General features: G+C 48.7%; 1 protein-coding gene across 1 annotated transcript in view; it reads left to right on the top strand.

Moving 5' to 3' along the window:
- The window catches only part of Erich6 (glutamate rich 6), a 33,330-nt gene that overhangs the window by 5,526 nt on the left and 1,543 nt on the right, over positions 1-26,261 (top strand). Inside the window, exons 3-14 of the mRNA XM_027933861.2 lie at positions 4,187-4,258; positions 8,730-8,761; positions 8,878-8,919; positions 9,847-9,902; positions 9,991-10,107; positions 12,404-12,502; positions 13,628-13,785; positions 14,151-14,224; positions 15,137-15,282; positions 20,730-20,815; positions 22,943-23,098; positions 24,908-25,136. Of these exons, the coding sequence (XP_027789662.2) occupies positions 4,187-4,258; positions 8,730-8,761; positions 8,878-8,919; positions 9,847-9,902; positions 9,991-10,107; positions 12,404-12,502; positions 13,628-13,785; positions 14,151-14,224; positions 15,137-15,282; positions 20,730-20,815; positions 22,943-23,098; positions 24,908-25,136 (1,267 nt within the window). The remainder of the gene's footprint in view (positions 1-4,186; positions 4,259-8,729; positions 8,762-8,877; positions 8,920-9,846; positions 9,903-9,990; positions 10,108-12,403; positions 12,503-13,627; positions 13,786-14,150; positions 14,225-15,136; positions 15,283-20,729; positions 20,816-22,942; positions 23,099-24,907; positions 25,137-26,261) is intronic.

Below are 26,261 nucleotides of genomic sequence, written 5' to 3'. Positions count from 1 at the left end.
CTCCTGCAGCTGGGCGGTTCTGTCCCCTCACAGGAGCCCCTGGGCAGCTGGGTGGAGCACGTCAGAGCCCCATTCAGGGTGGGGTGTCTGGGCAGAAAGCAGTCAGGCTGAGGAGCCCCACCATTGCTAGAGTTAGGACAAGAACGCTCACTTTCTGGTTGAAGTCCTTCTTTCCCTGAGCCTGTGGGGCACGTCCTGCATGACCTTCTCCTCCAGGGCTAACACCTCCCCAGGAGACTGCTCAGTATTTCAGAAAGCTGCTCTTGGGTTCCTCTGAAAATAAGGGCTGCCAGCTGCCCTGCTGCAGAGGGAGGAAGGGCCTGCCTGGACAGGGGCTCCAGGGTCACTCCTTAGACTGCTCTGATGGCTGCCAGACCCCTCTGCTCTGGTTTGGTCGAGTTGAGCTGGAGGCTTCCTATTCCCTCTGGAAAGACCCTTCATCACTAGTCTTGAGCTGCAGGATTCTCTGTTGTGGTTTCCGTCACTCTGTAGCCACTTATTGCCTTTCTCTTAAGTACTTCTTCCATATTAGTTATCTACCAAAAATACCTTGTTTTTCCAAGGAGGGGGGTTGTTTGAAGTATCTGTTATTTTGGTAAAATCTTGGGAGGGAACAAGAAGTGTGTCCTCAGCTGTCATCTTGACTTGGGAGTCCTGTGACATCATTTCAAGTCCATGAGCATCTCTCTTTCCTAGGTCAGAATTTCAATTTCTCCTCATAAATTGCATGACCTTCTCTTCCAGATGCTTTAAAATATTTTTTTTCCAGAAGAAATCAAACTATCTCTGTTTGCTGATGACATGATTCTATATCTAGAAGACCCAAAAAAAAAAAAAAAAAAAAACCTTCACCAGAAGATGCCTAGAGCTTATAAATGAATTCAGCAAAATAGCAGAATATAAGATCAATACCTATAAATCAATAGCTTTCTTATACTCTAACAGTGATTCAGCTGAGGAAGAAATCAGAAAAGTCATCCCATTCACAATAACCTAAACAAAACAATTTAATCTAACCAAGGAGGAAAAGTGCTTTACAATGAAGACCTTAGAAGACAAAAAGTCACTCCATGTTCTTGGATAGGCAGAATCAAATATTGTCAAAATGGCCATGCTACCAAAAGCAATATACAGATTCAAAGCAATCACCATCAAAATACCAATGACATACTTAAAAGAACTGGAATAAAAGCAATTCTTAAATTCATATGGAAAAATAAGAAACCCAGAATAGACAAAGCAATGTTAAGCAAGAAAAGTAAAGCCAGAGGCATCGCAATACCTGATCTGAAATGATACTGCAGACCTGTAGCAACTGAACAGAAGGGTGTTGTTACCAAAACAGACAAGAAGACAAATGGAATGGGATAAAAGACACAGAGACAAACCCACAAACCTGACATTTGACAAAGGTGCCAAAAATATATCTTGGAGAAAAGATGGCCTTTTAACAAATGGTTCTGGGAAAACTAGATAGCTATAGGTAGAAAAATAAAACTAGACTCCTATCTCTCACCCTTCATAAAACTCAAATTAAAATAGATCAAAGACAGGAATTAGACCAGAAATTTTGCAACTGCCAGAAGAAAACGTAGGGTCAACACTCCATCACATAGGTGCAGGCACAGACTTCCTTAACAAGACACCCAAAGTGCAAGAAATAAAACCAAGAATCAAGATATGGGATGCCATCAAACTAAAAACTCCTGCACAGCAAAGGAAATAATTAAGAGCATGAAGAGAGAGCCTACAGAATGGGAGACAATCTTAGCCAGTTATTACTCAGGGGATTGATATCCAGAATATGTAAAGAACTCAAAACACTGAACACCCAAAAGAAATAACCCAATCAAGAAATGGGCTAAAGAACTAAATAGAAACTTCGGAAAAGAAGAAACAGGAATGGCCAAACAAATATATGAAAAAAATGTCCCACATCCCTAGCAATCATGGAAATGCAGGTGGACACTACACTGAGATGTCATCTCACTCCAGTCAGAAGGACAGCCTTCAAGAACACAGATAACAGTAAATGCTGGTGAGGTTGGGGGTGGGATAGCTGCACTTGTACCTGGTTGGTGGGACTGCAGACTAGTGCAACCCGCCTGGGGAAAAACCTGGGGATGGAACCACCATATGACCCAGTTGTCCCTTCCCAAAAGACCTAAAATCAGCATACTACAACAGCCCAGCCACCTCGATGCTTATAGCAGCTCAGCTTACAATAGCTAAATCATGGAATCAACCCAGACGCCTGTCAGCAGAGGGATGGATTAAGAAATTGTGATTATATATATCTTCTACTCAGCCATTAAAAAATAAAAAAATTGCTGGTAAAGGATGAAAGCAGAGAGTATCATGCTACATGAAATAAGCCAAACTCAGAAATTCGAAGGTCGAATGTTTCGTCTCATGTGGAAGGCAGCTAGAGTAAAATAAAGGAGAGGAGGAGGAAGGAGGCGGCATCATAAAGGGAAGGTCCCTGACGGGCCAAGAGAGAGGCTGAGGGTGGATTGGGGAGGCACCAGGAGGCACCAGGAGTCTTAAAAATCATGTCATGTGCATCTATAAATACACCACAGGGAAACTCACCCTGTGTACAAGTGAAAAGAACCACTCGGATATAAATAAACAGATGAGAAAGGGAGTGTAGCAGGAGGGAACAGGCATCTCGTGAATGATGTCACGCGCGGGCTTGTCGGGAGGAACCTGCTACTAAGTGGCACCATCAAGCTCTGATTTTAAAATCACATGTTTCCAAAGTATTCTCTGGCGAATTTGATGAGATTATGAGTGTTTTGTTGTTTTTTCTTTTGTTTTTTTTAAAGAAACGTGTCTTAAAAGAGCAACCTCTGAGGCTCAACCCCTATTTCAGCAGCCCTCTCTCTATTGGGGTTGGAGATGGGGCCACACTCAGGAGGCAGATGCCTGTGGAGAAACAGGTTCTGGGTGAGGGAAGTTCTCTCGCTGCCACGAGCCTCAATGTCCGTGTCTCACAAAGCAAGGACAAGCAGCTGCTTGGGTTCTGTGATCGTGAGAATCCTGAGTGGTGCCACCATCGTCCTCTGTCCCCCATCTTCAGCAGAGCTCCAGGGACAATCTGGGGAGCTGGCTTACTGAAGGGGAGGAGCTCTGGGTGGATGATTGTTGCTGTTGCTGACTGTTGGGCTGGAAGGTGACTGAGACTCCACGCTCACTGCCGTCTGGGGACTCTGTCCACTGCGGCTGTCACGTCCCCGGAGCCTGTTGCTCAGGGAGGCTAGGTAAACAGGATGCCCCCAGAGACTGCGCAGGTGGCCTCCACAGAGGAGGGCTTTGCCTGGCTTTGCACAGTCAGCTCAGAAGTGAACAACAGAGCTCCTCCGGATGCCCGTGCCCTGGAGCAAGCCACCAAAAGGAAGCCAGAAACAGACACTCGGCTTGGAAAGGTACACAGGCCACACACCGAACCTGACTGAGTTATCTGGGAAAATGTTGTCTGAGTACTTACAAAGACCCAGCAAGTTATCTTGTAAAACTGAAAGTCAGAGACCAAGGAACCCAAACGGAGTATTGACAGTAGTCCCCAGTAAGAGTCACTGTAGGGAGCGCAAGGCACACACACCAGCCTCCCTGCCTCCCTCCCATGGGGCTCAACCGCAGACCCCACTACACGCACACCTTTCCCCCCACCTTCCCTCCCGCAGGCTCAACCTCGGACCCCACTACACGCACACCTGCCTCCCTGCCTCCATCCTGCGGGGCTCAACCTTGGACCCCACTACATGGAAGCAGAGCCTGCTCCTTACAGCTCATGGGTCAACATCAGCCCTGCAAGAGGAGCCTGGGCAGTTTTGAAGCTACTGAAAATGAACACTCTGTGCTCACTTAAATCTGAGTGAGTGTTCCATGCCCACAGCGGCCGCACAGTGACACAGTGCCATGCTCCTGCAGCGCAGTGCTGGTGTCCCCAGGGACGAGGCAGCTCTTGAAGCTTGCAGGGTTAGGAAGGAAGACGCTCCAGAGAGTGGGCCCAATGACTCTGCGCCTGGCTCTGTGGAAGAGACTGGGAATGGAGGGAAGTATTTCAAATAAAATGAGAGTCAGGCTCCAGGGATGCGAGGAGAGCCACAGTGGACAGCGTCTCCCAGCGGCTTCCAAGTGACCAGGTAGGTCTGCTTATACCTGACGTCTTATCTGATTTCAGAAGTATCTATAAAGGGTTGTACCCGGGAGTTCCAACGTCGGTACAAACAGAAGAGAGCTGGCTTCAGGACATGTTTGGTGACAAGGACGCAGGTGAGCAGCTGGGTCTCTTTGCGACTGCTGGGAGGTGGGACTCAGTGGGAGAAGCTGCAGGTGAGGATGGCCCACAGCTGGCCTTGAATCCCCTCTGCAGCAAGGACTCACACTGCAACATTGGCAAGTGACTCCACCTCAGAGTCTGTTCTTCATCTCTTAGTGACCATAACACCGTCACCCGATTGTTTCCTTGACCAAAGTGAGGTTAGGTATTCAGACACCTTGGCACTTACATTCAGTAAATGGTTGCATCTGTTCACCAAGAGACAGTCTGTCGCCATGGTTTGGATGCATGCCTTCATCTTATCATAGAAATGACACACCTATGGGGAAATAGACCATGTAAACCCTGAAGTCCTGACTCGCCTCGGGAGGACCCTGGGGCTCTCCCTTCACCTTCATGTCCAAATCTCTTGTTGGGTCACTTACTCATCCAAGGCCCCTGAGCAGCTGCCTATGGCTGAGCCCCCACCACAGGGAAATGGCTACGAGCAGGATGACCCAATCCCCGATCCCCAGCTCCTGCCAAAGTGCTGGAGGCGGAGGTGATGCTGAGGTAAAGAATTCACAAACACGAAAGGACACAGCCCACTAGGAAGACCAGGTGGAGAGGGACGGGAGAGGCAGGTGGGAGCCCATGTGCAGGGCACTCAGGGAGCCTCCTGTGGAAATAGGGGCTGAGACATCTGCACAAAAACCTGAAGGAGGTGAAAAGGCCCCGTGTCCCTCTCTGAGGGAAGATGTTCCAGGTGGAAGGAACAACAGGCGCCTCCTTTTGGGAGAGGGAGGCTGCATAGAGAGAGCCAGGAGGACCCCAGGGCGGGAGGCAGGGAGAGTGAGCACACTGTCCCCTTGTCTTACACAGTTAATTCTGATAGGCTTTGAAAGTGAGCTCGTAGGGAAAGCCTCGTTCTTCTAAGTGGTCACAATAGGTGTCATTGGACAATGAAGGAAAAGCCACCCTTGTTAAAAAGTGGAAAGAACTTGCCTGAGCTGGGCTTGTGTCCAAGTGTTCTGTGAAGGTCGAACTCGAGCTCAAGAAATCTCCAAGCCTGGTGCTAAAAGAGCCGCTGGCCTCTTGGGGGGCTTCCATTAAAGGGTGAGAAGGGTGGACGAACGTGGGCAGAATTGTTAACGGGGAAACAGAATGTAAAATTCAGGAAAATCTCAGCTTATCCATGTTGAGAAAAAAAAAAATGAGAAACCTTGTTCAAGAGAGAACGAGGGTGGCCAAATTTGACAGGGGACAGCTTGGCTGGGGCCTCCCACCCAAGCGTGGAGCTTCTCAACAGCAGAGCCCAGACCTGTCCTGAGGCCTTCTGGAGACAGCCCAGAGTGAGTGGGTGCTTGGCCCAGGCTTGCCCTCCACACCCTGCTGCCTGCCCTTCAGCCACCCTGGAGTGTCTTTGGTGGCAGGGGTGGTGCAGGTCCCAGTGGCTGACCTCTGGAGGCATAGGTAGAACCTTCAGTGCTGTCCTCATGAACACCAGCTTGCAGGGCGCAGAGGCAGTGGGGGTGGCTACTCCACCTGGGCCTCAGAGGCCGCAGCTATGGGAACCTCAGCTTCCTGACCCTAGCCAAGAACTGCGGGAGGCAAGGCACTCCCACAGAGAGTCTGGAAGGTGGAAGCTCCGTCTCAGTGGGCCTAGGAGGCACCTGCCCCCCGCAGGGTGGTTTCTTGTGTACTCCATCCAAGGGGACAAGACTCCTGAGACTACGAGCTGAGGCAGAAGGGAGACAACTGGCCCTGGACGGGAAGAGAGCTCTGTTGGGAAGGGGCTGCCTGCAGGGACGGGCTGGATTCTAGGGCTTTCAGTTGGCTCCTGGTCCTCTCTAAAGCGTTCTCTTTGGGTCCAGTGTGGGTGCCTCAACCTCGAGGGAGGGGCCTGGGTCTGGGACCACCTGCCCAGTTCTGCCTGCTGAGAAGGTGAGCAGCTGCCTGTTGCGAGCCCACAGGTGGGCATACACCCTGCAATGGCAGGTCGAGGCCAGACCTGCTGTTTCCCTAACTGTCGTTTGTCGTGAAGAGTCCTGGTGGGGTGTCCCAGCTTTAATAGCTCCCTAGTTTCTGAGGCTGAGAGAGTGAGTGGGTGAGGGGTAGGAAGGCCCCTGTGCTCTCAGTAGCTGACCAGCTTGCATCAAGGCCCCTGGAGTACATGAGGTGGAGAGGGGCTGCCTGTCTCACGTCCAGCCAGAGATGATTGCTCCTAAGCCTGACCCTAGTGTTGGCCCTGGTGGGCATCCATCTTACAGGGGACCTGTCACTCTTTATTCCTTCCCAATTCTCCCTTTTGGACTGGGGACATCCTTCCAATGCCAGCCCACTGTCATGTTTGGAAACATGCATATCCGACTTCCCAGGTGCCCAGCTGGCGAGCAGGCGGCCACTGCAGGGGTTGTATTCAGGTAGCACTCAGGTGAGACTCTGCGCCTAGACTGTGACATCCATGCAGCGGAGTCAAGGCCGGCCAGGCTGTGGGCTGGATTGTCTTTATTCTGCATGTGAGGGCACGAGCATTAGGGTCAGGGGAAGAGGCTTGTTATTATGTCCTCCCCAAATCCATATGTGCAAGCCAGTGTGGTGGTGTTTGGAGATCAGGCCTTTGGGAAGCCACTTAGTTCTCCTGAATGGGATTAGTGCTCTTATAGAAGAGGCCCCGAGGGTCGGGGTGTGACTCAGTGAAGCACTTGCTTAACACACGTGGGACCCTGGATTTGATCCCCAGCATGGTTGGGAGGGAAGCCAAAGAACTTCCTTCCCTCCTGTACCATGTGAGCAGGCAGCTGGGGGGCACCAACCAGCAACCAAGAAACAGGCCCGCAGCAAGCACTGACTCTGCTGGCCCTTGACCTTGGACTTCCCGACCTCCAAAACCAACAGTGACACATTTCTGTGTCATGTGCTTTGCTATGGCAGCCCAGATGGCCTAAGATGGGAGTGCAGCCGGAACACCTCTCCACATCAGGGCACAGCATTCCTCGAATACTGCTGTTTGTTACTTAGGCGATAAACCTTATTGCTAGACTTTTCTTTCCTTCCAGTACTGAGGATGGAACCCAGAGGCACTCTACAACTGAGCTGCATCCCCAGTCCTTTTATTTTATTTTGAGACAAACTCTTGCTAAATTGCCTCAAATTCATGATCCCCCTGCCTCAGCCTCCAGAGTCACTGGGATTTCAGGCATGTACCACCACACCCAGCAGGTTGCTGGACATTTTAAGGCTGGGTTTTGTTGTTTTATTGTGTATGTGTGCTTGTTGTTTAGTTCTTCCCTGTGGCAAGCTATGCTCTAGTGGGAATCTCTGTGCATGAATATCTTACACTGTGTGGCGTTTCTGTGGGACAAAGTGCCTCAGAACATAGGTAACCTTGGTTCAGATACTCCCCCTCGCCCCAACCCAGATAGATCAACGCTGAGCCCTCTCCCTGTGTCAGCATCCCTCTGTGTGGACTGCTGGGACAGGGGTCTTCATGCCCCATGCCCCCCCCCATGCCTCTGCACCCCGTCCTGGCTGCACTCCATCCTGGCCACACCCCCATGCCTCTGCACACCCATCCTGGCTGCACCTCTGTGCCTCTCTACCCCCATCCTGGCTGCATCCTGTGCCTCTGCACCCCGTCCTGGCTGCACCCCTGTGCCTCTGCACCCCTGTCCTGGCTGTACCCTGTCCTGGCCACACCCCTGTCCTAGCTGCACCCCATGCCTCTGCACCCCTGTCCTGGCTGCACCCTGTCCTGGCCACACCCCCATCCTGGCTGCTCCCCCGTGCCTCTGCACCCCGTCCTGGCTGCACCCCCTTGCCGCTGCACCCCCTTGCCTCTGCACCCCTGTCCTGGCTGCAACCTGTCCTGGATGCACCCCATCTTGGCCACACCCCTCTCCTGGCTGCACTCCCGTGCCTCTGCACCCTGTCCTGGCTGCACCCCGTCCTGGCTGCACCCCTGTGCCTCTGCACCCCATTCTGGCTGCACCCCTGTGTCTCTGCACCCCATCCTGGCTGCACCCCCATTCTGGCTGCACCCCCGTCCTGGCTGCGCCCCCGTCCTGGCTGCGCCCCTAACCCTCTGCACCCCCGTCCTGGCTGCACCCCCGTGCTGGCCACCCTAGACCTTCCAGACACTTGCTCACATTGCAGGCAGGTTGGCACCTTCCCTCCCTCCCTGGGTGCTGCTCTTGGGTCCGCAGAGGGCCCTGGTGGTTGAGCTCACTGTATGGACTGCACGTCCCCCAGCTCCCTCCTACCTGGAAAGGCCTCATAGGGACAGGCTAATGAGACTGGTAGCATTCCGGGAAGCAAGAAGCAGAAGGACGTGCCACACCTGCTAAAAAATAGGAACACATTACTCCTGCAGTGTCCCAGGACTAGAGAGCAGGGAGTGTCCTAGTGTGCCACACAGGGGTGAGCCCTCTCTGTCGTCCCTACTAGACACGGGTTACCTGGGAAGACCAGAGAAAGGACAAAACAGAAGCAGCGCAGGTCACTGGCTTGTGGTCCCCCAAGGAGCCTGTTCTCTGTTACGTTCCGCTGTTCCTACCTTGGGGGGCTGATGGTAACCGTGCTCTCTTTTGAAGGGACAATGACAGGCCTTACAGCACAGGAAGTGGCCTTTGGGCTTCTGGCTTCCAGGATTAGAGGTAATGGACATTTAGGTTACCCCTGCTGACAAGGGTAGGTCACCAGGAGGGTTGGCCTTACCTGCATAGTGCCTGCCCCTTAGAAAGCACTCCCGGAGAGATGCAGGAAGGCAGGAGAAGGAAGGGTGTGTGAGAGTGTGTGTGTGTGACTATGGGTGTGTGTGTGTGACTGTGTGAGGGTATATGGGTGTGAGGGTGTGTGTGACTATGGGTGTGTATGTGACTGTGTGTGAGGGTGTGTGACTGTGGGGGGGGTATATGACTATGGGTGTGAGGGTGTGTGTGACTATGGGTGTGTGTGTGACTGTGAAGGTCTATGGGTGTGAGGGTGTGTGTGTGAGGTTGTGTGTGTGACTGTGTGACTATGGGTTTGAGGGTGTGTGACTGGGTTTGTGTGTGACTGTGTATGAGGGTATGTGACTATGGGTGTGAGGTGTGGGTGAGGGTGTGTGTGACTATAGGTGTGAAGGGTGTGTGACTATGGGTGTGAGGGTGTGTGTGACTATGGGTGTGAGGGATGTGTGACTGGGTGTGAGGGTGTGTGCCAGTGTGAGGGGTGTGTGACTATGGGTGTGAGGGATGTGTGTGACTGGGTGTGAGGGATGTGTGACTATGGGTGTGAGGGTGTGTGACTATGGGTGTGAGGGTGTGTGTGTGACTGAGTGTGACAGTGTGACTATGGATGTGAAGGTGTTTGTATGACTATGGGTGTGAGGGGATGTGTGACTATGAGTGTGAGGGTGTGTGTATGTGACTATAGGTGTGAGGGTGTGGGTATGACTAAGGGTGTGAAGGTGTGTGTGTGAGGGTGTATGTGTGAGGGCGTGTGTGCAAACGTGGAAGCAGTGGCCTGGGAGGATGGGTGCGGGGTCCCCTGGAGTCCCCTGCGCAGGCCCGGCCCTCCCTCCTGACTCTCCGCTCCTGCAGACAGATGGGTGATCAATCCCGAGGAGCCCAAACTCAGCGTGCTGTGTGAGCTGGAGGTAAGAAGTGGCCTCACACCAACCAGCGCACTGTTCTCCCCGGAAAAACAGCTTACTGAGTCTCCCTTTGTTCTCTCTTAAAATTCAGTTTAAAGAAGACTTCATACAGCTCTTTGAGCCTTCCCTGACAACACTGCCCAGCGTCGGGCCGCCGTCCATTCTGGCATACAAAAAAGATCATTCCGACTTAGACATTTACTTCAAGGTAATTCCAACTTGTATTTTAAGACTATTACTGTTAAAAGTGACGTAAACAGCCACACTATTATCTGCACAATTGGCAGTGAGCACACTAAAAATGAAGAAAGGCAGGAGCTCGTCCCTGGAACGGTGCCCAGGGAGGCTCCTTCACCCCCAGGGCTGCTGCCACAGCGCACCAGGAACTGAGCAGCTGGACTTTGTTTTTTTGGTGCCAGGGGTTGAACCCACTTAACCCCTGAACCACATCCCCAGTCTTTTTATTTTTTGAGACAGGGTCTCACAGAGTTGCTTAAGGCCTCACTAAGTTGCTGAGGCTGGCTTTGAACCCAAGATTCTCGTGTCTCAGCCTCCTGAGCTGCTGGGATTACAGGTGTGTGCCACCCCACCTGGCAAAAGGGAGTGACTTCCAACGAAAGAAGCACGGCCTCACAGTTCTGGAGGCCAGGGTCTAAGACCGGGGTCTGGCCGGGGTCAGCACTTCAGGAAGATCCTTCCTCGATCCTCCTGCTTGGGACGGTGGCGTTGGAGGAGCAGCACCCTGCCGCTCCCTGCCTCCTCGCTGGGTTCTCTGTGGGCCTGCACCCTACTGCAGCAACCCCACCTTCACCTCCGGGAAGACAGATGAGCCCTGTGCACAGGCACCAGGTGTGGGGACTTCAACACACTTTTGGGAGGACACGATCTCACCCACAGCAGTGGCCTCAGAGCCTGGAAATAGAAGTGAACGCCGCCGTGTTTTGTCTGTGAAGTGCCTGATTGTAGGGCAGACAGAGGCCACCCCAGCGATCCACCAGGCCAGCGCACCACCCTCCACCTAAGCAGTGAAGGAAGGGCCGGGAGGCAGGACTCTTCTGGAGCCACAGAGCTGCAGACTGTCTCACTGACGAAAAGAGAGACCACTCCTGCACAGTGACCCACAGAGGGATGGATGGACAGACCCTCTGTGGGCACCTAGGGGGTTCTCACAGCCATCTGGACAACACACTGAATTTCACACCAACAAGGGGATGCCACACTGTCACCCAGCAGTGACATCCGTGAGCACTGGCTGCGTGATCTACCCAGGCTCCTAAACCCCTGTCACCCCACACTGTCTGGGGTTGAGATTCTCCACCTAACAGAGCACCTTTTTATTTGGAACCAGTCTTGTACCCAGAGTCACTTGAGCTGAGGTCACCCTGACATCCCTGAATGTGAGGACAGCTGTGGCCTCTCCTCCAGGGGCACCTGGACAGGGCCGCCTCCTGGGCTCCTCCTCCACTCCTCAGGCAGCCCTGCAAGGTCTGGCCTCGACCCTGGGAAGTTCAGGGGCCTGGTCCCCTGCCACAGCCGCCTTGGGTGAGATTCTGTCCCACTCCTGGTCTTTGTAAGCACCGCACCCTGCTTCACACACAGGCGAAGGGGTGAGGGGTGGTGGACTGAGGAGGTCCCCAGCCAGCCCCTGCTGTGGAACAGGTCATCACGGGGCCGCCCGCATGGCTGTCCTGCTCCTGGCTGGCAGTGCCACCGTCCCTGTTGCAAGCCCTGGCTCTGAGAGCTGCCTGCAGCAGCCGTGGTGCTCACTGTGGGCAGTGCTGTGGCCGGGGGTATGGACGTTTCTCTGGGCAGTGGAGAGTCCCCTGTGGCCCTGGTGACCTCCCTCACCGCCCGGCCTGCCTGGGCATTCTTGCCAGTCTCAGAGGATGGCCCCCATGGCCCACGAGACAACTGCCCCGGAGCCTCTGGGAGCCGACTGGCCACAGTGCACACACCCCTCGCAGAGCCGCCCGAGCCCCTAATCCATCTCTCAAGTGCGTCCTCATCTCCCTAACCCCTCATGGCTGGGCAGTGGCAGACCATCCCAGGCTCCTTGGAGAGAGCGTGACCAGGCGTGCATGGCGAGCTTTTCTTACCCAGCACTGGGTGGAAAAGTTCATGTTGTTCAAGTGCCTGAAACCATCGCCCGGCATGGTGTTTGTACTCAGGTCATACTCTGTGAATCCCCTGCCTGCAAGGGACTCAACGCCCAAGGCACCGCGCACGCGGCCCAAGTCCTCATCAGCCCTTCTGTAGATGTCACTCTTTTAGAACACACAGACCTCGCTGGCCCCGTCCCACTGGTGTGGGATCTCAGCCCCTGGGAAGTCCCCCACCAAGTCTTCCTGGGAGCCCCAGGTGTCTGGCTGGAGTTCCCAGGTAAGTGTGCACACCCGTGTTCTCTGCTGGCCCCTGGACACCCGCTGGGCTGCGCAGGGCTCCGCTGCCGCTGCTCTGAGCCCCAGGTTTCCTGCACACACTTCCTCTTCTCCCTCTCTCTGCAGGAGGAAGAGGAAGATCTTGCCCCCAAGTGTGAATACTGTGACAGTGACCTCCACTCATTCCTCTCCAACGTGGACATTTCCTCTAACATGGAAGGATCTGTAAGTCCTGAGGCAGGCATGCTGAGGAAGTGGTGTCAGCTTAAGCCTGTTTTTAGAATATGTGGTCCTTTCTTCTGCCTCTTTCCTCCGCGTTGTCCCCCGTGCAGGAATGTTAGCTGCTGGGGAAGTGCAGGTCTCAGCACCATGGCCCACCCCGTCCCCTTCACAGGACAGCTGAGTAGGAAGACCCAGGGTAGCAAGCGTTGGCCAAGACACAGAGAAACCAGAACCCACATACGCTGCTGGGGGGCCAGGCGGCAGGAAACAGTGCAGCCCCTTCAGAACGAGGTCTGGCCAGTCCTCGAGAGGTTGAACCCACAGTCACCACAGGACAGTGATTCTGTTCCTGGTTATACCTAAGAAAATGGGCAACTAGGTTCACACTAAAACATGTACATAGACATTCACAGCAATCCCTTGTGTGTGTGTGTGTGTGTGTGGTGCTGGAGAGTGAACCCAGGGTTTCACACATGCTAGACACATGCTCTACCACTAAGCCACATCCAAGCCCTTCTCATTTTTTATTTTGAGACAAGGCCTGCTAAGTTGTGGAGGCTGGCCTCAAACTTGAGATTCTCCTGACTCAGCCTCCTAAGTAGCTGGGGTCACACTGCACCTAGTTGGCATGCTTCTTAATAGTCAAAAAGTAGAAACAACCCAACTGTCCATCAACTGGTGAATGAATACATGACATATGGTATATCCATCCAATGAAATGTTATTTAGCCAGAAATAGAAATAGGAAATCCTGAAACATGCTTCAACACAGACAGGCCCTGACAACATGGTGGCAAGTGGAAGAAGTACCAGTAAGGCCTCACGGGCCAGATGGTTCCTCATACCAACAGTGAAAAACAGGGGAGTAGAGATAGCAAGAAGAGTGGCTGCTGGCTTTGGGAGGAAGGGATGACTGTGGTGACGGGTGCTCCACTCTGAGGACATTGAAAGCCAGCTGGGCTGTGCCTTTTGGGGGACGGGGGTGGGATGTGCATTATATCCTGAGAAGTTGTTAACAGGAAGGAAAACCTGCGAGGCTGCCATGTCCGCCCGGTGGCTCTGCTTTCCTCCTCCCTGATCACCGTCATCGAGGGCTCAGGAGAAGAGAATGACCTCTTTGCTTTCCAGGCCCCCTGTTGCCGTCATTTCCAAAACCTCATCGACTTCATCTATGAGGAAAACCAGAAATCCCAATGTGCTGCGACGGAGCTGATCAGGATTGCCCCTCATGCCGCCCACGGCAGCGAGGCGGAGCGGCTCAAGGCCAAGGAGAGGGCCCAGAGGAGGTAACGGGAGCCCAGGGGCCAGAGCTCGGGCGGAACAGCTGCTTTGATTTTTAAAATGTGTAAGTTTGAAGATGTGCTTCTTGAGAAGAACTAAAAATTGGCCAAAGAAAACCTATTATAATTATTCCTGATGGACACCAGGGGTTCAGAAGCTCCCAGAGGCGCAGTGAGCTCTAGTGATGAAGTTGGGCTTACCAGCCCTACATGACTGGGTGACTCAGAGCTGCTCTGCGGGAGGAATCTGCCCGGGGACAGGGCGGAGGCCAGGTCAGCGTGAGGAGGGACCTGGGCAGCTGACAGTTCCAGTGCGCGGCAGGAGCCCCAGCCCCCCCTCCTATTCACACAGCACGGTTTTGATTTTGTAGGAAACAGGAGCGGCTGGCCGCCAGGCATCTTGCAATACTGGCCAACACCGAGCAAACTAGTTCCATACCAGAAGGTGAGTTGAGACCTCCAAGTTTTAAACCTGCTCACAACATCAGAAAGCTCTGAGGCTGGGCCGAGTCCTAAAACTGGTGTATTTAAAGGTAATATAGAGATTTTTTTCATTTTTGAGAATTGTAAAGCCTTCACCCATCAAAATCACTCAGGAAATCTGAGGTTTGGGCCATCTGGCTTTTGGAGTTCTTGGTCTCCATCTCATTGTTGTTATTGATTAAAATAAATTAGCGACATCTGCGGAGCCTTTGTACAGGCTGCAGAGAGATCCTGGACCTCCTGGTGTCTTAGGCAGCACACAGTCCCATCTTGTTTTCAAGCTCAGGCAGGAACAGACTGTCACCTACCTGAGCTCTGTCTGAGACTGATGGATGGCGGAGGGCACTGATGGCAGAACCGGGTATACACCCTGCCTTCTCCCTACAAGCCATCTGGTTTGGGGTGCATTTCTTTCTTTTGAAAGTTTTTGTTTTATGTATTTGCATGTGGTGCTGAGAATGGAACCCAGTGCCTCCCACATGCTAGGCAAGCCGCTACCGCTGAGCCACAGTCCAGCAGCATCAAGCAACTTCTCTATCACTCAGAGCTATTCAAAAGGCACCCTGAGAAGACATATCTTATTTATGTTTTTGTAATTAAATTCTTAATACTGTATAAAGTTTCTTGATGTTCAACTGTTTCTTACTAAAATAAGGACCAGAAAATTCCACTTCATGTTTTTCTTTTTTTAACACAGAAATATTCTTTTTTTTTTAAACAAAAGTGCCCCCTCACTGAGCCTCATTTTTCTTCTTGAAAAAAAATGTTCAATAAATCAGTGCATCTGTAATGGGACTGGGAACTTTATTTTAGAAGAATGGTCTTAGAAAATTTAAAATATATAATTACTCTCATGTGATTCTTTTTCCATTAGATCCAAGGCGCTTAAAAACAATTACATATCAACTTTCGGTGGATATTCCAAAACCAAAGCCAATTGTAGAAAGGCTATCTGACTTTTATCTGAAGTACACTAATATATCCATCCTTTGTTGTGATTCCAGGAGAGCATGTGGAAAGGTAATCGTCTTGTTTTTTTCCTATTTAAATATATTACTATAATTTTAGTTTTACCTAAAATTATAAAAGCTCTCCTAAAGCTTGGCCACATTGTCACATTTAACTGTTTGTCAAGAAGAATTGGTTCAAATTTGGCATTTCAGCTTCTACTAGACTTTAAGATTTTTTTTTTTAAGAGAGACTGAAAGAGAGAGGGAGAGAGAGAAAATTTTAATATTTATTTTTTAGTTCTCGGCGGACACAACATCTCTGTTGGTATGTGGTGCTGAGGATCGAATCTGGGCTGCACGCATGCCAGGCGAGCGCGCTACCGCTTGAGCCACATCCCCAGCCCTTCTACTAGACTTTAAAAAACACTGTCTTCAAATGTTTTAGACAAAGCCTTTTATCTTAAATCATGATGGTTCCACATTAATAAAATTGGAGCCCTTAGAAAATTAAAAAGAGGGGAAGAAAACCCCCAAATCTCCAGACCACGTCTCCAAAACAATCTCAATGTTTTCTAGACTTGTGCTTCACAGAGTGAACCAACTAGATAAAATCAGGCCCAATTAAAATAAAATTCGCAGTCACTGGAGCCAGATCTCCTGTCCCAGGCACCTGGAGACAGCGCTGCCTCTCTGCAGGACAGACGCAGAATGTCCTCGCTCTGCTGAAAAGTTCTCTTGGCAACGTTCCAGACTTTTCTTTCCTTGCATAGGTTTTTGTTAATGTGATTGTAATTGTATCATACATTCAATTTTTATCTCGTTAAACTTAATTAAGAACATTTTTCCATTATATAGAGAAAACGAACATGATTTGAAAAGCTAATGATTTTTCTTTTCTTTTTTTTCCCTTTGGTACCAGGGTTGAACTCAGTGGGTATTAACCACTGAGCCACATCCCCAGTCTTTTTTTATGTTTCATTTTTTATATTTTATTGTTATGTTTCATTTATTTTGGCTAAATTGCCTAGGACCAAGCTGAGTTGCTGAGGCTGTCTTTGAACTTGCAATCCTCCTGCCTCAGCCTCCTGAGCCACTGGCACTAGTGATTTTTCACACAACAATTTAACCATCCCCTGTTATTAGACATAGATGTTATTAATATTTTTTTGCTATTATAAATAGCATTTTTTGAATAGTTTTGTATGTATTTGTATATCAGTATAGTTCCTCAGAATAAATTCTCAGAGATTAAATTACTGAGAGCAAGTTTGTTTCTCTTGAATGATATGGAATTTAAGAGGTGCCAGTGAGCTGACAAAAAGCACATCCAAATCCTGTCTGGAGGAAGGTCACTCCTTCAACCCTCAGATAGTTTTCAAGTTCAGTTACTAGAAGACAGTGAAAAATAACAAAGAACAAAAGAAACCTGATACCACAGCCCAAAATGCAGAGGAACAGCCTTCAATAATAGAACTGCAAAGATCTCCAAAACGGAAGTAACTTCATATGTTTATGACAATGAAAGGTCAGGTCAAAGACCTGGAGGGAATAGAGAACTACACGGCAGGTTTGAAATACAAAAAAAAAAAAAAAAAAAAATAGAAAATATGACTGAAATAGAGCATTAAGAGATAAGAGTTAAATAAAAAACAGGTTATACACAGCTGAAGAAAGAATTATTAAAAGAAAAGTAAAAAAGAAAAAAATCAAAATTCACCATGAAAAAAAAAGGTAAGAGATACAAAAGAGAGTATAGGATGCAATATCTAAAATGGAAGGCCCAAATTATGCTTATCAAAATGCCTTAGGGTGTAGGAAAAATATAATTATGCAGAGGTAATAGTTAAAGAAATGATGAATGATAATTTTTCAGAACTGATTAAAAAAAAGAGACCAATCCATAGATTAAGAAGCTCAGTGAATCCCAAGCAGTGTGTATGTGTGTGTGTGTGTATATGTATGTGTATATATATATCCCAGACACATTATAGTAAAACTGCACAAAACCAAAGACAAAAAGGAAATCTTAAAATCAGCAGAAGAAAAAATAAGTTCAGTTTACAGTAGTTAAGGAAGAACAGACTAGCAGATGACCTCCCAGAAGCAATCATGGAAGTTAGAAGATGGTGGAATGGTTTCATTATGTGAAAGAAAACAACAGCCAATCTAGAATTTTATATCCAGCTAAAATATTTCTCAATACAGCGTACCAGAAGCACATTTTCTGGCAAAACCAGAATTGAGTAGCTCCTCATTAAAGGAATTCTAAAGAATGTTCTGTGGTAGTTAGACAGCCTGAGATTCAATGAAGAGCAAAGAAAGTGGGACATGGTATGTATGGATAAATGTAAAAGTTGGCTGATAACAGCAATAATGAAGGCAGTGCAGAATTAACACACAAGACAATAGAATGTGAACTGGGAGGAAGGTCAAATGCAGTTATAGATGTTTCTCGATGTCTAGGGGAAGACATTCCAGGATTCTCTGCAGATGGCAAAATCTGGAGATACTGGAGTCCCCTACCACACAGTTCAGGTTAAATGTCCCTTATCTGAAATGTTTGAGGCTAGAAGTGTTTCATATTTGGGATTTTTAAAAAGGTTTTGGAATATTTTCATATATACAATGAGATATCTTGAGGACTGGACCACATAGAAACATGAAATTCTTTTGTTTTTATATATACTTTACCACAATAGCCTAAAGGTGATTTTCTATCATATTTCTAGTGAACCTGCATTTTGACATAACCCACCACCTGAGGTCACTGTGGAAGTTTCCTCTTGTGGCATAATATTGGTGATCAAAAAGCTTCAAACTGTGGAGCGTTTCAGATTTCAAATCAGAGGTGCTTAGCTGGGTCTGCCTAGAACCCACACCCCCTCCTTGAACCTTACATACAGCTGGGTTGCTTGTCATACCTAACGCAATGTAAAGCTGTTTCCATGGTTTCATGCTACATTGGTCAGCAAATCATGACAAGGAAAAAAGTCTACATGTGTTAAGTATGGTCACAATTTCCCCCCAAATAATTTGATTCTGTACTTGGGTGACTGCAGGGATGTGGGAGCCACAGAGGCAAAGGGCCAACTGTGCAGTGTCCTGAAGCCTTGTTCAGAAGTCAAGCTACAGAATACTTGACCGGTACATCTAACAGGTCAGACCTCACGTTCATGGGTTGGAACAGGAAATAGTTTAAAGATGGCAGTCTTCCCTCAGTGATGCAATGCAACTCCATCAAATTCTAATGGGATTGCATATTTGTGGATGGGGGAAAGGGCAGTCTTGGTAACTTGACGGTAAAATTTGTGTGGAAATATGGAAAGGCTAGAGTTGCCAGGACACTCTTCAGGAAGATGGAGGGGAGGAGAACACTCTCTACCTGATATTAAGATCCATTACAAAATGGCAGTTAGCACAGTGTGGTGTTGGGGCAGAAGGTAGGGTCTAAAACCAGACTCACATATGCACAGACACCTGACTTAGGAGAGCCATGGCACTGCCCAACGATGGGGAAAGGGTCATCTTTCATTCTATGGTTCTGGAACAATTTAGTATCCATGTGTTTTACTAAGGAAATTAGAACCACTTATCTCACCCCACATGTAAAAACCAGTTTCAGGAGGATTCAAGACCTATATTGAAGTGCAAAGCTACAAGGAATTTTTTAAATATTGAAGAACAGCCCTCTGACCTAAAAGCAGGATATAAAAGGATTCAACACATTAAAACTGAAAGACAAACCCAGTACGGAGAAATATTTGAAGTACATATGACAAGCAAAAGGTCTTCTATCCTAAATGTATAAACAATTTTTGTAAATCAACATGAAAAAGGTCAATCTTAACAGAAAAATGGGCTAAAAAAACCCAACCTTGAACACTTTTTAGAGGAGAAAATCCAACCAATTAGCATATAAAAAGGTGCTCAACCTCATTTGTGACCGGAGAAATGGAAACTGAAACCACAATGAGAGATCAGCACATGCAAATCATATTAGCAAAAATGTAAAATCTTTTTTTTGGAAAAGATACAGAACAACGGTGGCTGTTATTTGCCTCTAATGGAATCGGGAAATCATTTTGACGTTATCTAGTGAAGTAGAAGATTGGTATACCTTGGGATCCGTCAGTTTTACCTCTGGGTATCAAAATACATGCATAATAAAGCTGGGCACAGTGACACATGCCTGTAAGCCCATCTGACTTGGGAGGCTGAGGCACAAGGATTGAGAGTTCAAAGCCAACCCCAGCAACTTAGTGAGGTCCTAAGTATCAGTGAGACCCTGTCTCAAAATAATACTAATAATAACAACAATAATAATAATGAGTGGGGAATGTAGCTTGGTGGAAAGCGCCCCTGGGTTCAATCCCTGATACAAAAAACAACAACAACAACAACAACAAACAAACAAACAAAATGTGTAAGAATATCCCTAGGACCCTTGTTTGTAATAACCAATAACTGAGAATAACCTATATTTCTTTTAACAACAGAACAAATGAACAGTGATAAATTCATACAGTGGAATACTATACCTAGATTATAGTCATTGCACTACACCTGAACACTGGGATGAGTATGAATCTTAGAAACAATTTTGACAGAAGCAAGACAATACAAATAAAAAATATATGATCCCATTTATGTAAAATTCAAAAATGGGGAAAAATAAACTTCTGTATAGATAAAATGATAACAATCACATCCTGGAAAAAAGTGTTGCTCTGGAGGACACTGAGGTGGGCTGTCTGGGGCAGCAGATCTGTGCTCTCTGTCCCCTGACCTGGGTGGCCACTGGGGGTGATTGCTTTGTAATGACTCGTTAATGCACGGCTTGCCTGGGTGCATTCCATGTCTCATTATGTTAAAAAGTGAAAACATGGACTTTATTTCCAGATGGGATAACTCTTTCTTAAAATAAATGGCAACGTTGATGCAAAAACAGGTTGTTTCGTGGCTTAGCTCTAGGAATTCCTCCATCCATTTTGGTAAGATTCAAGGTTAGGAATAGATGGAGTTAAACCAAACCTTCGCTGTATGGTGAAATGTGGGTTCGACCACTGCACGTGGAGTGTGACCTACAATAGCGGATGGAGCTTGGGACTGTTGCTGGGCTCCGTCAGAAGGCCACTCTCCACCAGTGGTGCCTGCAGCTTGGGACACCTGGCTGCAGTCGCTTTCTCAGAACTGCTCTCCCCTGATGAAGTCAAATGTCATAGTGACACTCACCCTTTTTAAGTGTGCAGCCAACACACGATCAGGGTGTGGAAGGATGTCGTGGGGGACTGGTTTTGCCTTCTTTGGTTTTGTGTAGGACGTAACAAGAAAGAACCTCATATAGACACGTGACGTCAGAGTCCCCCAGAGAGCTCTCCTCAAGTTGCACTGTGGGGTTAGGGACATACTCTGAATGGCCATTGGGGTGGCCCCTGTGGGTAGAGCAGGCCAACATGGCCGTGAGGAAGTGGCCTGTCACCAGGGCTGCGCTGCCTGGCACCCTCTCTCCCAGTGCAGGTGGTGACCAGCGAGCTCCTAGAGAGGCACTACAAGAACGGCCGCAAGTTCCTGACCTCGTTCCCAGACGGGACCACACAGATCTTGTATCCTTTCCATCAACAAAAGATTGCCAATTCATTCTCAAAGAAAGAAAGATGAAGAAAATACTGGGAAGTATGAAGAAAAAAATATCACCCCCCAAATTTCACTTCCCAGAGAAAAACTGGTGACATAAAATACACCTTCTTATACTTTTTTCTATCTATAAGCACCTATACAGTTCTTTAAAATAAGTTCCTCAACTGCTTATTGTAGTTTGTAACTGGGATGAGTATGAATCTGCTGAAACTGTAGATCAATAACGTCCTGAATAGTGACATGCGAGGACGTGGAGAGGCGAGGCCATTGCTGTTACCATGCAACCTCATGGCATGGACCTACTGTGCTTCCTCTAGCCTACTTCCTGCTCCCCGGGGGAGGTGGGTGCCACTTTGTAGTGCTCCACAGCTGCGGGGACAACTCTGGTGCACACCTGCCACTTACTTCCTTGAATTTAGTTCCTAGGAAATGAAATGCCTCACCACATCTCTTGCCCTCTTACTTTATAGCGTTGATGGGTCTTGCTCCCCAGAACATGTGTGCTGCTTACACACCCATGAGCAGCAGGTTACTTTTTAATGCCCAAATCCTCTATCCGTTCCCTGGAACACTAAAGTCACCGACCACTTAGGCTGGTGCCTGACTGCCAGGCCACTGGATATTCTGACATAAAAGCCTCTTAATACCTCTTGCTATCTCTAGGAAGGTTTTCTTTTGTGTGTGTGTGTGTGGGGGGGGCACCAGGGATTGAACTCAGGGCCACTCCACCACTGAGCCACATCCCTGCCCTATTTTGTAGTTTATTTAGAGACAGGGTCTCACTGAGTTGCTTAATACCTCACCATTGCTGAGGCTGGCTTTGAACTCGCGATCCTCTTGTCTCAGCCTCCTGAGCTGCTGAGAGAAAGTTTTCTTTTTCATGAGGACTTTTCATGAACTAAGGAGTCTCCCTTTATAAAAGATAATCATTTTTAGTCATAATTTCCCAAATGTTTAGCCAAACCCCAATGACAAACCAGAACTTTCAAGACTTTCACAGCAGAGGAGTCCTAATGCAGTCTTAGTTCCCTAGGTTCTATGAGAAAAAGAGCAGGTTTCATTTCAATTACATCAGTACATATAACCTATCCAACTTTTATTATTGTCATTTAATGTCCTGATTTTAATTCTTCTTAGCCCTCTTGAAGGCTGTGTCTGATTTTCAAAACGATTCAGCCTCCATCCAGTGTCTTCTTGGTCTTATGACTGGCCTTCATGTGGACCCAGCATTGACATTAAGTGAATTTTCCTCAGCATACCTTATCCTTTTTGATGCTATCTAAATGGAATGGTTTTCTTTATTTCACTTTCAGAATGTTCACTGCTAACATACAGAAGTGCAGTTATTTTTGTGTATTGAGCTGGCAGCCTGCGACCCGGCTGACCTTGTTCATCAGTGCTGACCCTTCCACTGTGTGGATTCCTTGGGTTCTCTGTACACAACATCATGTCATCTGCAAACACAGCTTTACTTCCCTTTCTAATCTAGGGGCCTTCATTTCTTTTCCTTTCCAAACTCTCCGTGGCCAGACCCTCTGGTACCACCAAGTGGAGCAGAGCAACAGGGTCCGTGTTAGTTCTGACCGTAGGGAAAGCAAGCAGCATCTCGTGGTGAAGCACGACTTCAGCTGCAGTGTTTCTATAGGTGCCTTTATCAGGTGGAAGGTGTTCCCTTCTATTTGAAGACTGTTGAGTCTTGCTATCATGAAAAGGTGTTGAAGTTCATTGAAGGTATTTTCCTGTCCTCTGTGAGATGCTCATGTGTTTCTTGCATTTTTCTGTTAATGCAGTGTATATTACATTGATTGATTTTTTTCGGATGTTAAACCAACCTTGCCTTCCTGGGATAAGCTCCATTTTATCATGGTGCATAAATTTTACATATATAAATTCTGTTTGCTATGGTTTTTGTTGAGGAATTTTACATCTCATAAATATATTTTGATCCACATAAAAGACATAAAATCATTTGGTATTAACAGCAACTCCCATGCCAGAATGCTTTATAATTTTAAACAGCTGTCTCATAAATTGAACTTATTCCCAGTATAGTCACAGACCATTAGAACAACTCAGACCTTATCTGATCTCAGCTATCCATCTGGAAACCTAGCCATCATCCAAGTGCCCAACAAGATAAATGGCTTCACGTGTATAGTCCAAGAAGACGTGCCCACGAACCCTGCCATCCTGGCGCTGCTGGACTCCTCGGGCAGAAGCTCCTGCTACCACCCCAATGGAAATGTCTGGTAGGCCTCTGTGTTCCTTTTGCTGTAGTTTGGCTGTTTGATTTTGTGACTTTTTTAAAAGGACAGGAATGGCTTTAGGATGATCTCAGTTAGTGGTCTTTAGGTGACGATGCCCAGCACAGAGCTGTTTTTGGTGTATATTATTCCGTAAGCTTTTTAGCAGGAAAATTCCACCAACTATATAAAACCAAGCTTGTCACATTCTTTCTACCCGCAGTAAGAACATGTGAACCACACAGTGTGGTCCCTCTAGGGACTGGGGACCGGAGCCCGGGCAGTCTCAGGAGCCTGTGCTTCATGGTGGGGTGATGCCCATCTGTGGAAGCAGCTGTTCAGGGACAGTCACTGCGGGCACTGCCACAGCTCACCAGGAGCGTCTGATGGCACAACCAGAAGAGGAGCGTGCCAGCAGTCCCCTGAAGGACCAGGACCCTGACCCTGCGCTGACCTACTGAGCACGCAGTTCATGACATCCTTGTACTTCATTTAGCCTGACAAAGTGAAATCTGGCTTCTAACTTCAGATACAAGTTTAACATCCCGAGCTTTTCAGAAAGAAATATTTCTCTTTAAGTTATTTCTAGGCATAACGATCTCACCTGGGAAACTTGGAGACTGCCCGTTCTTGAGGAAGCTCGAACAGGATGAGTTATTTGTGTTTTCAGTCCAAAGCAGCCAATCCATTACCACCATGCACACTGGATGTGATTGGCAGTCATTCTGTGTCACCTCTGGCGGGGTGCTTTAGTAACGCACACCACAGTGGCTGCTTCCTTCTGGCTGTGTGAACCCCTAGCCTGAGAGTGGGCTCCCGTGGGTGCGGCGGTCCTGGGTGCTCCCAGAGCCCCTTCTGTGCAAGTGGCTTGCTGGAAGTTCCTCGAGGCACACTCTGAATCTTTGCCATTATATAGCAACATATCTGTTCAGGGTAAAGACTCAAAGAATGTTTGCTAAAAAGTAAAAGGGCTAATTTATCTAGGGATTTTCAGCTAGATATTATTTTCACTCACATTTCAAGGTAAAACTAAATCTCCCCCTTTCCAGATCAAACAAGAGAATCACCTTAGTTTTTAATTAGTGCTTGGTTAGATGACTACCAGCTATAAATCCTGGGAATATGAGACATTAGCTACCTTGCCTTGGGAGACCTCATGGGCAGTTCATAATAGTTTTGAAAAAAAATAATTCATTATCAATTAAGCCAACTTTCTCAGTGCCCAGATGCTCTCTAGTTTGGATGGTGATCCTGGTTGGAAGAAGGTGACTGAGTAGGACAGATGGTAACTAGTGCCACCAGATCTGAGGCAGCACAGGGAAGCTGACATGTAACATGGTAAAACATGAGGCGCTCTGAGACTGGAGAGGTGAAGCCCACCTCTGCCTTCTCCACTGCAGAGACCTCTGGGTGTTCCCTGAGTCTCTCCTGTCCACTCAGGCAAGAATCAGTCCCAGAGGGGCATCTGGCTCTTAGTTGTTGGGCACTGTGAGACCAGTGGGGCTACCCCAGAATCTCCCCACTGGTCTTCATTTTGACCTGGTGGAGATCAGGTGCTGGTCTGTGCTCCTTCAGGATCAGCCTTCTCTCCTGTAGCCGCTCTCTCTAGACCAAACCTCCCTGCTCCATCTTCACCCCTCCAGCCCCACTTTGGACCCACCATCAGACCACAACTGGTGATTAGTAGGCAAGTCATTCAGAGTGGGACAGCTCCCGGGATGACCTGAGGTCCCATCACCCGTGCTCTGGCCAGGACAAGCAAATTCCAGCCCTGCACAGTGGTGTCACTATCTGTGGTTTCTGATTTCCTTCCAGGGTGTTCATCAATCTCCTGGGAGGTCAATATTCAGATCAAGCTGGCAATAGAATAAGAGTCTGGAATTGGTCCCGTTCCGTGACGTCCTCGCCCTTGGTTTCGTTCAAGCCTGTCTTCCTGGCTCTGAACCATCACGTTGGAATTCGCATCTTAGAGCAGGACAAGGTTTCCATCACTTTCCTAGCAATGGGACAACAGGCAAGAATCAGCGTTGGGACCAAAGTGAAGGTAGGCACATCTCTAAAATAGGCTAAGCGTTTCAGCTTCCAAGAGTAAAGCAACGTGCTAGGTGCCATTACTGTGGGCTGCACTGTGCCTGATCCCCCAGTGCCACAGTCTTGCTGGGCACAAATGCCGCAGTGGCTCCCAGCACCCCAGGGGCCAGGGAGCTCAGTGACAGCCACAGCAAGTGTCTCAGGTGGACTGAGGCAGCCTCACTGTGTCTCCTGAACCCCTCCGTCAGACCTGGTCCAGGGAGCACAGCTGGAGCCTTGTGACTGTCCTGCTGCTGGAGCCTGGGCTTTAGGGTTCCTGTCTGCTTCTCGCCCTGTTATGGCATAAGCCCTGAGCTTGGCCAGGGGACTTGGTCTGGCTGCACTCAAGACCAAGCACCTCCTGGAGACACACACCAGACCTCCTGGGCCTTCACCTGCACTGAGCACATCCTTCTTGGGGCTTTCTGTGGTCTTGCCTCTGCCCACCCATGCTGATCGGGCTGCCCTTCCCCTTGGATGGTGGGCTTCTTGAGGTGGACCTCCACACTGTTCTCCTCTTGCCCTGCTGCCTTGCTCAGGGCACAGCCCAGAGTGCACCCCTGGATGGCAGTGGTGCCTGTGGTTAAGGACACAGACTGTAAGTTCCACAGTCTCGAGTTCCAAACCCCAGTGCTGCTGCTTGGCTGAGTGAACTTCACGCTCTCTTCCATAAGCTAGGTGACCCTATCCACAGCCACTGCGAGGATTAGGATGCAGAGTGCCAGGGATGGTGCTTGGCATCCACCAGCCCTCAGTCCTATTTTGTATTTATTTAGAGACGGGGGTCTCACTGAGTTGCTTAGGGCCTTGCCATTACTGGGCCTGGCTTTGAACTCACGATCCTCCTGCCTCAGCCTGCTGAGATTACAGGCCTGAGCCACTGTGCCTGGTTTCATAGAATTTGTGCCTTTCTTTGACGATAATATTCTCTCAAATCCCTGGGGAATTACATATTTTATATATATGCTTATATACATTAGATAAGAGCTCAGCGTAAAGGAGACTGTGCTGTCCTTGGCTCCTGTGCAACATGCCCACTGCCGCCTTTCCTTGGCATGGTGGGTCCATGCACACATGCGCACTGTGCCCATCGTAGACA

Source organism: Marmota flaviventris, chromosome 8 (genome assembly GCF_047511675.1).
Source record: "Marmota flaviventris isolate mMarFla1 chromosome 8, mMarFla1.hap1, whole genome shotgun sequence".
Lineage (NCBI taxonomy): Eukaryota > Metazoa > Chordata > Mammalia > Rodentia > Sciuridae > Marmota > Marmota flaviventris.
This window is presented reverse-complemented; position numbering and strand designations above follow the sequence as displayed.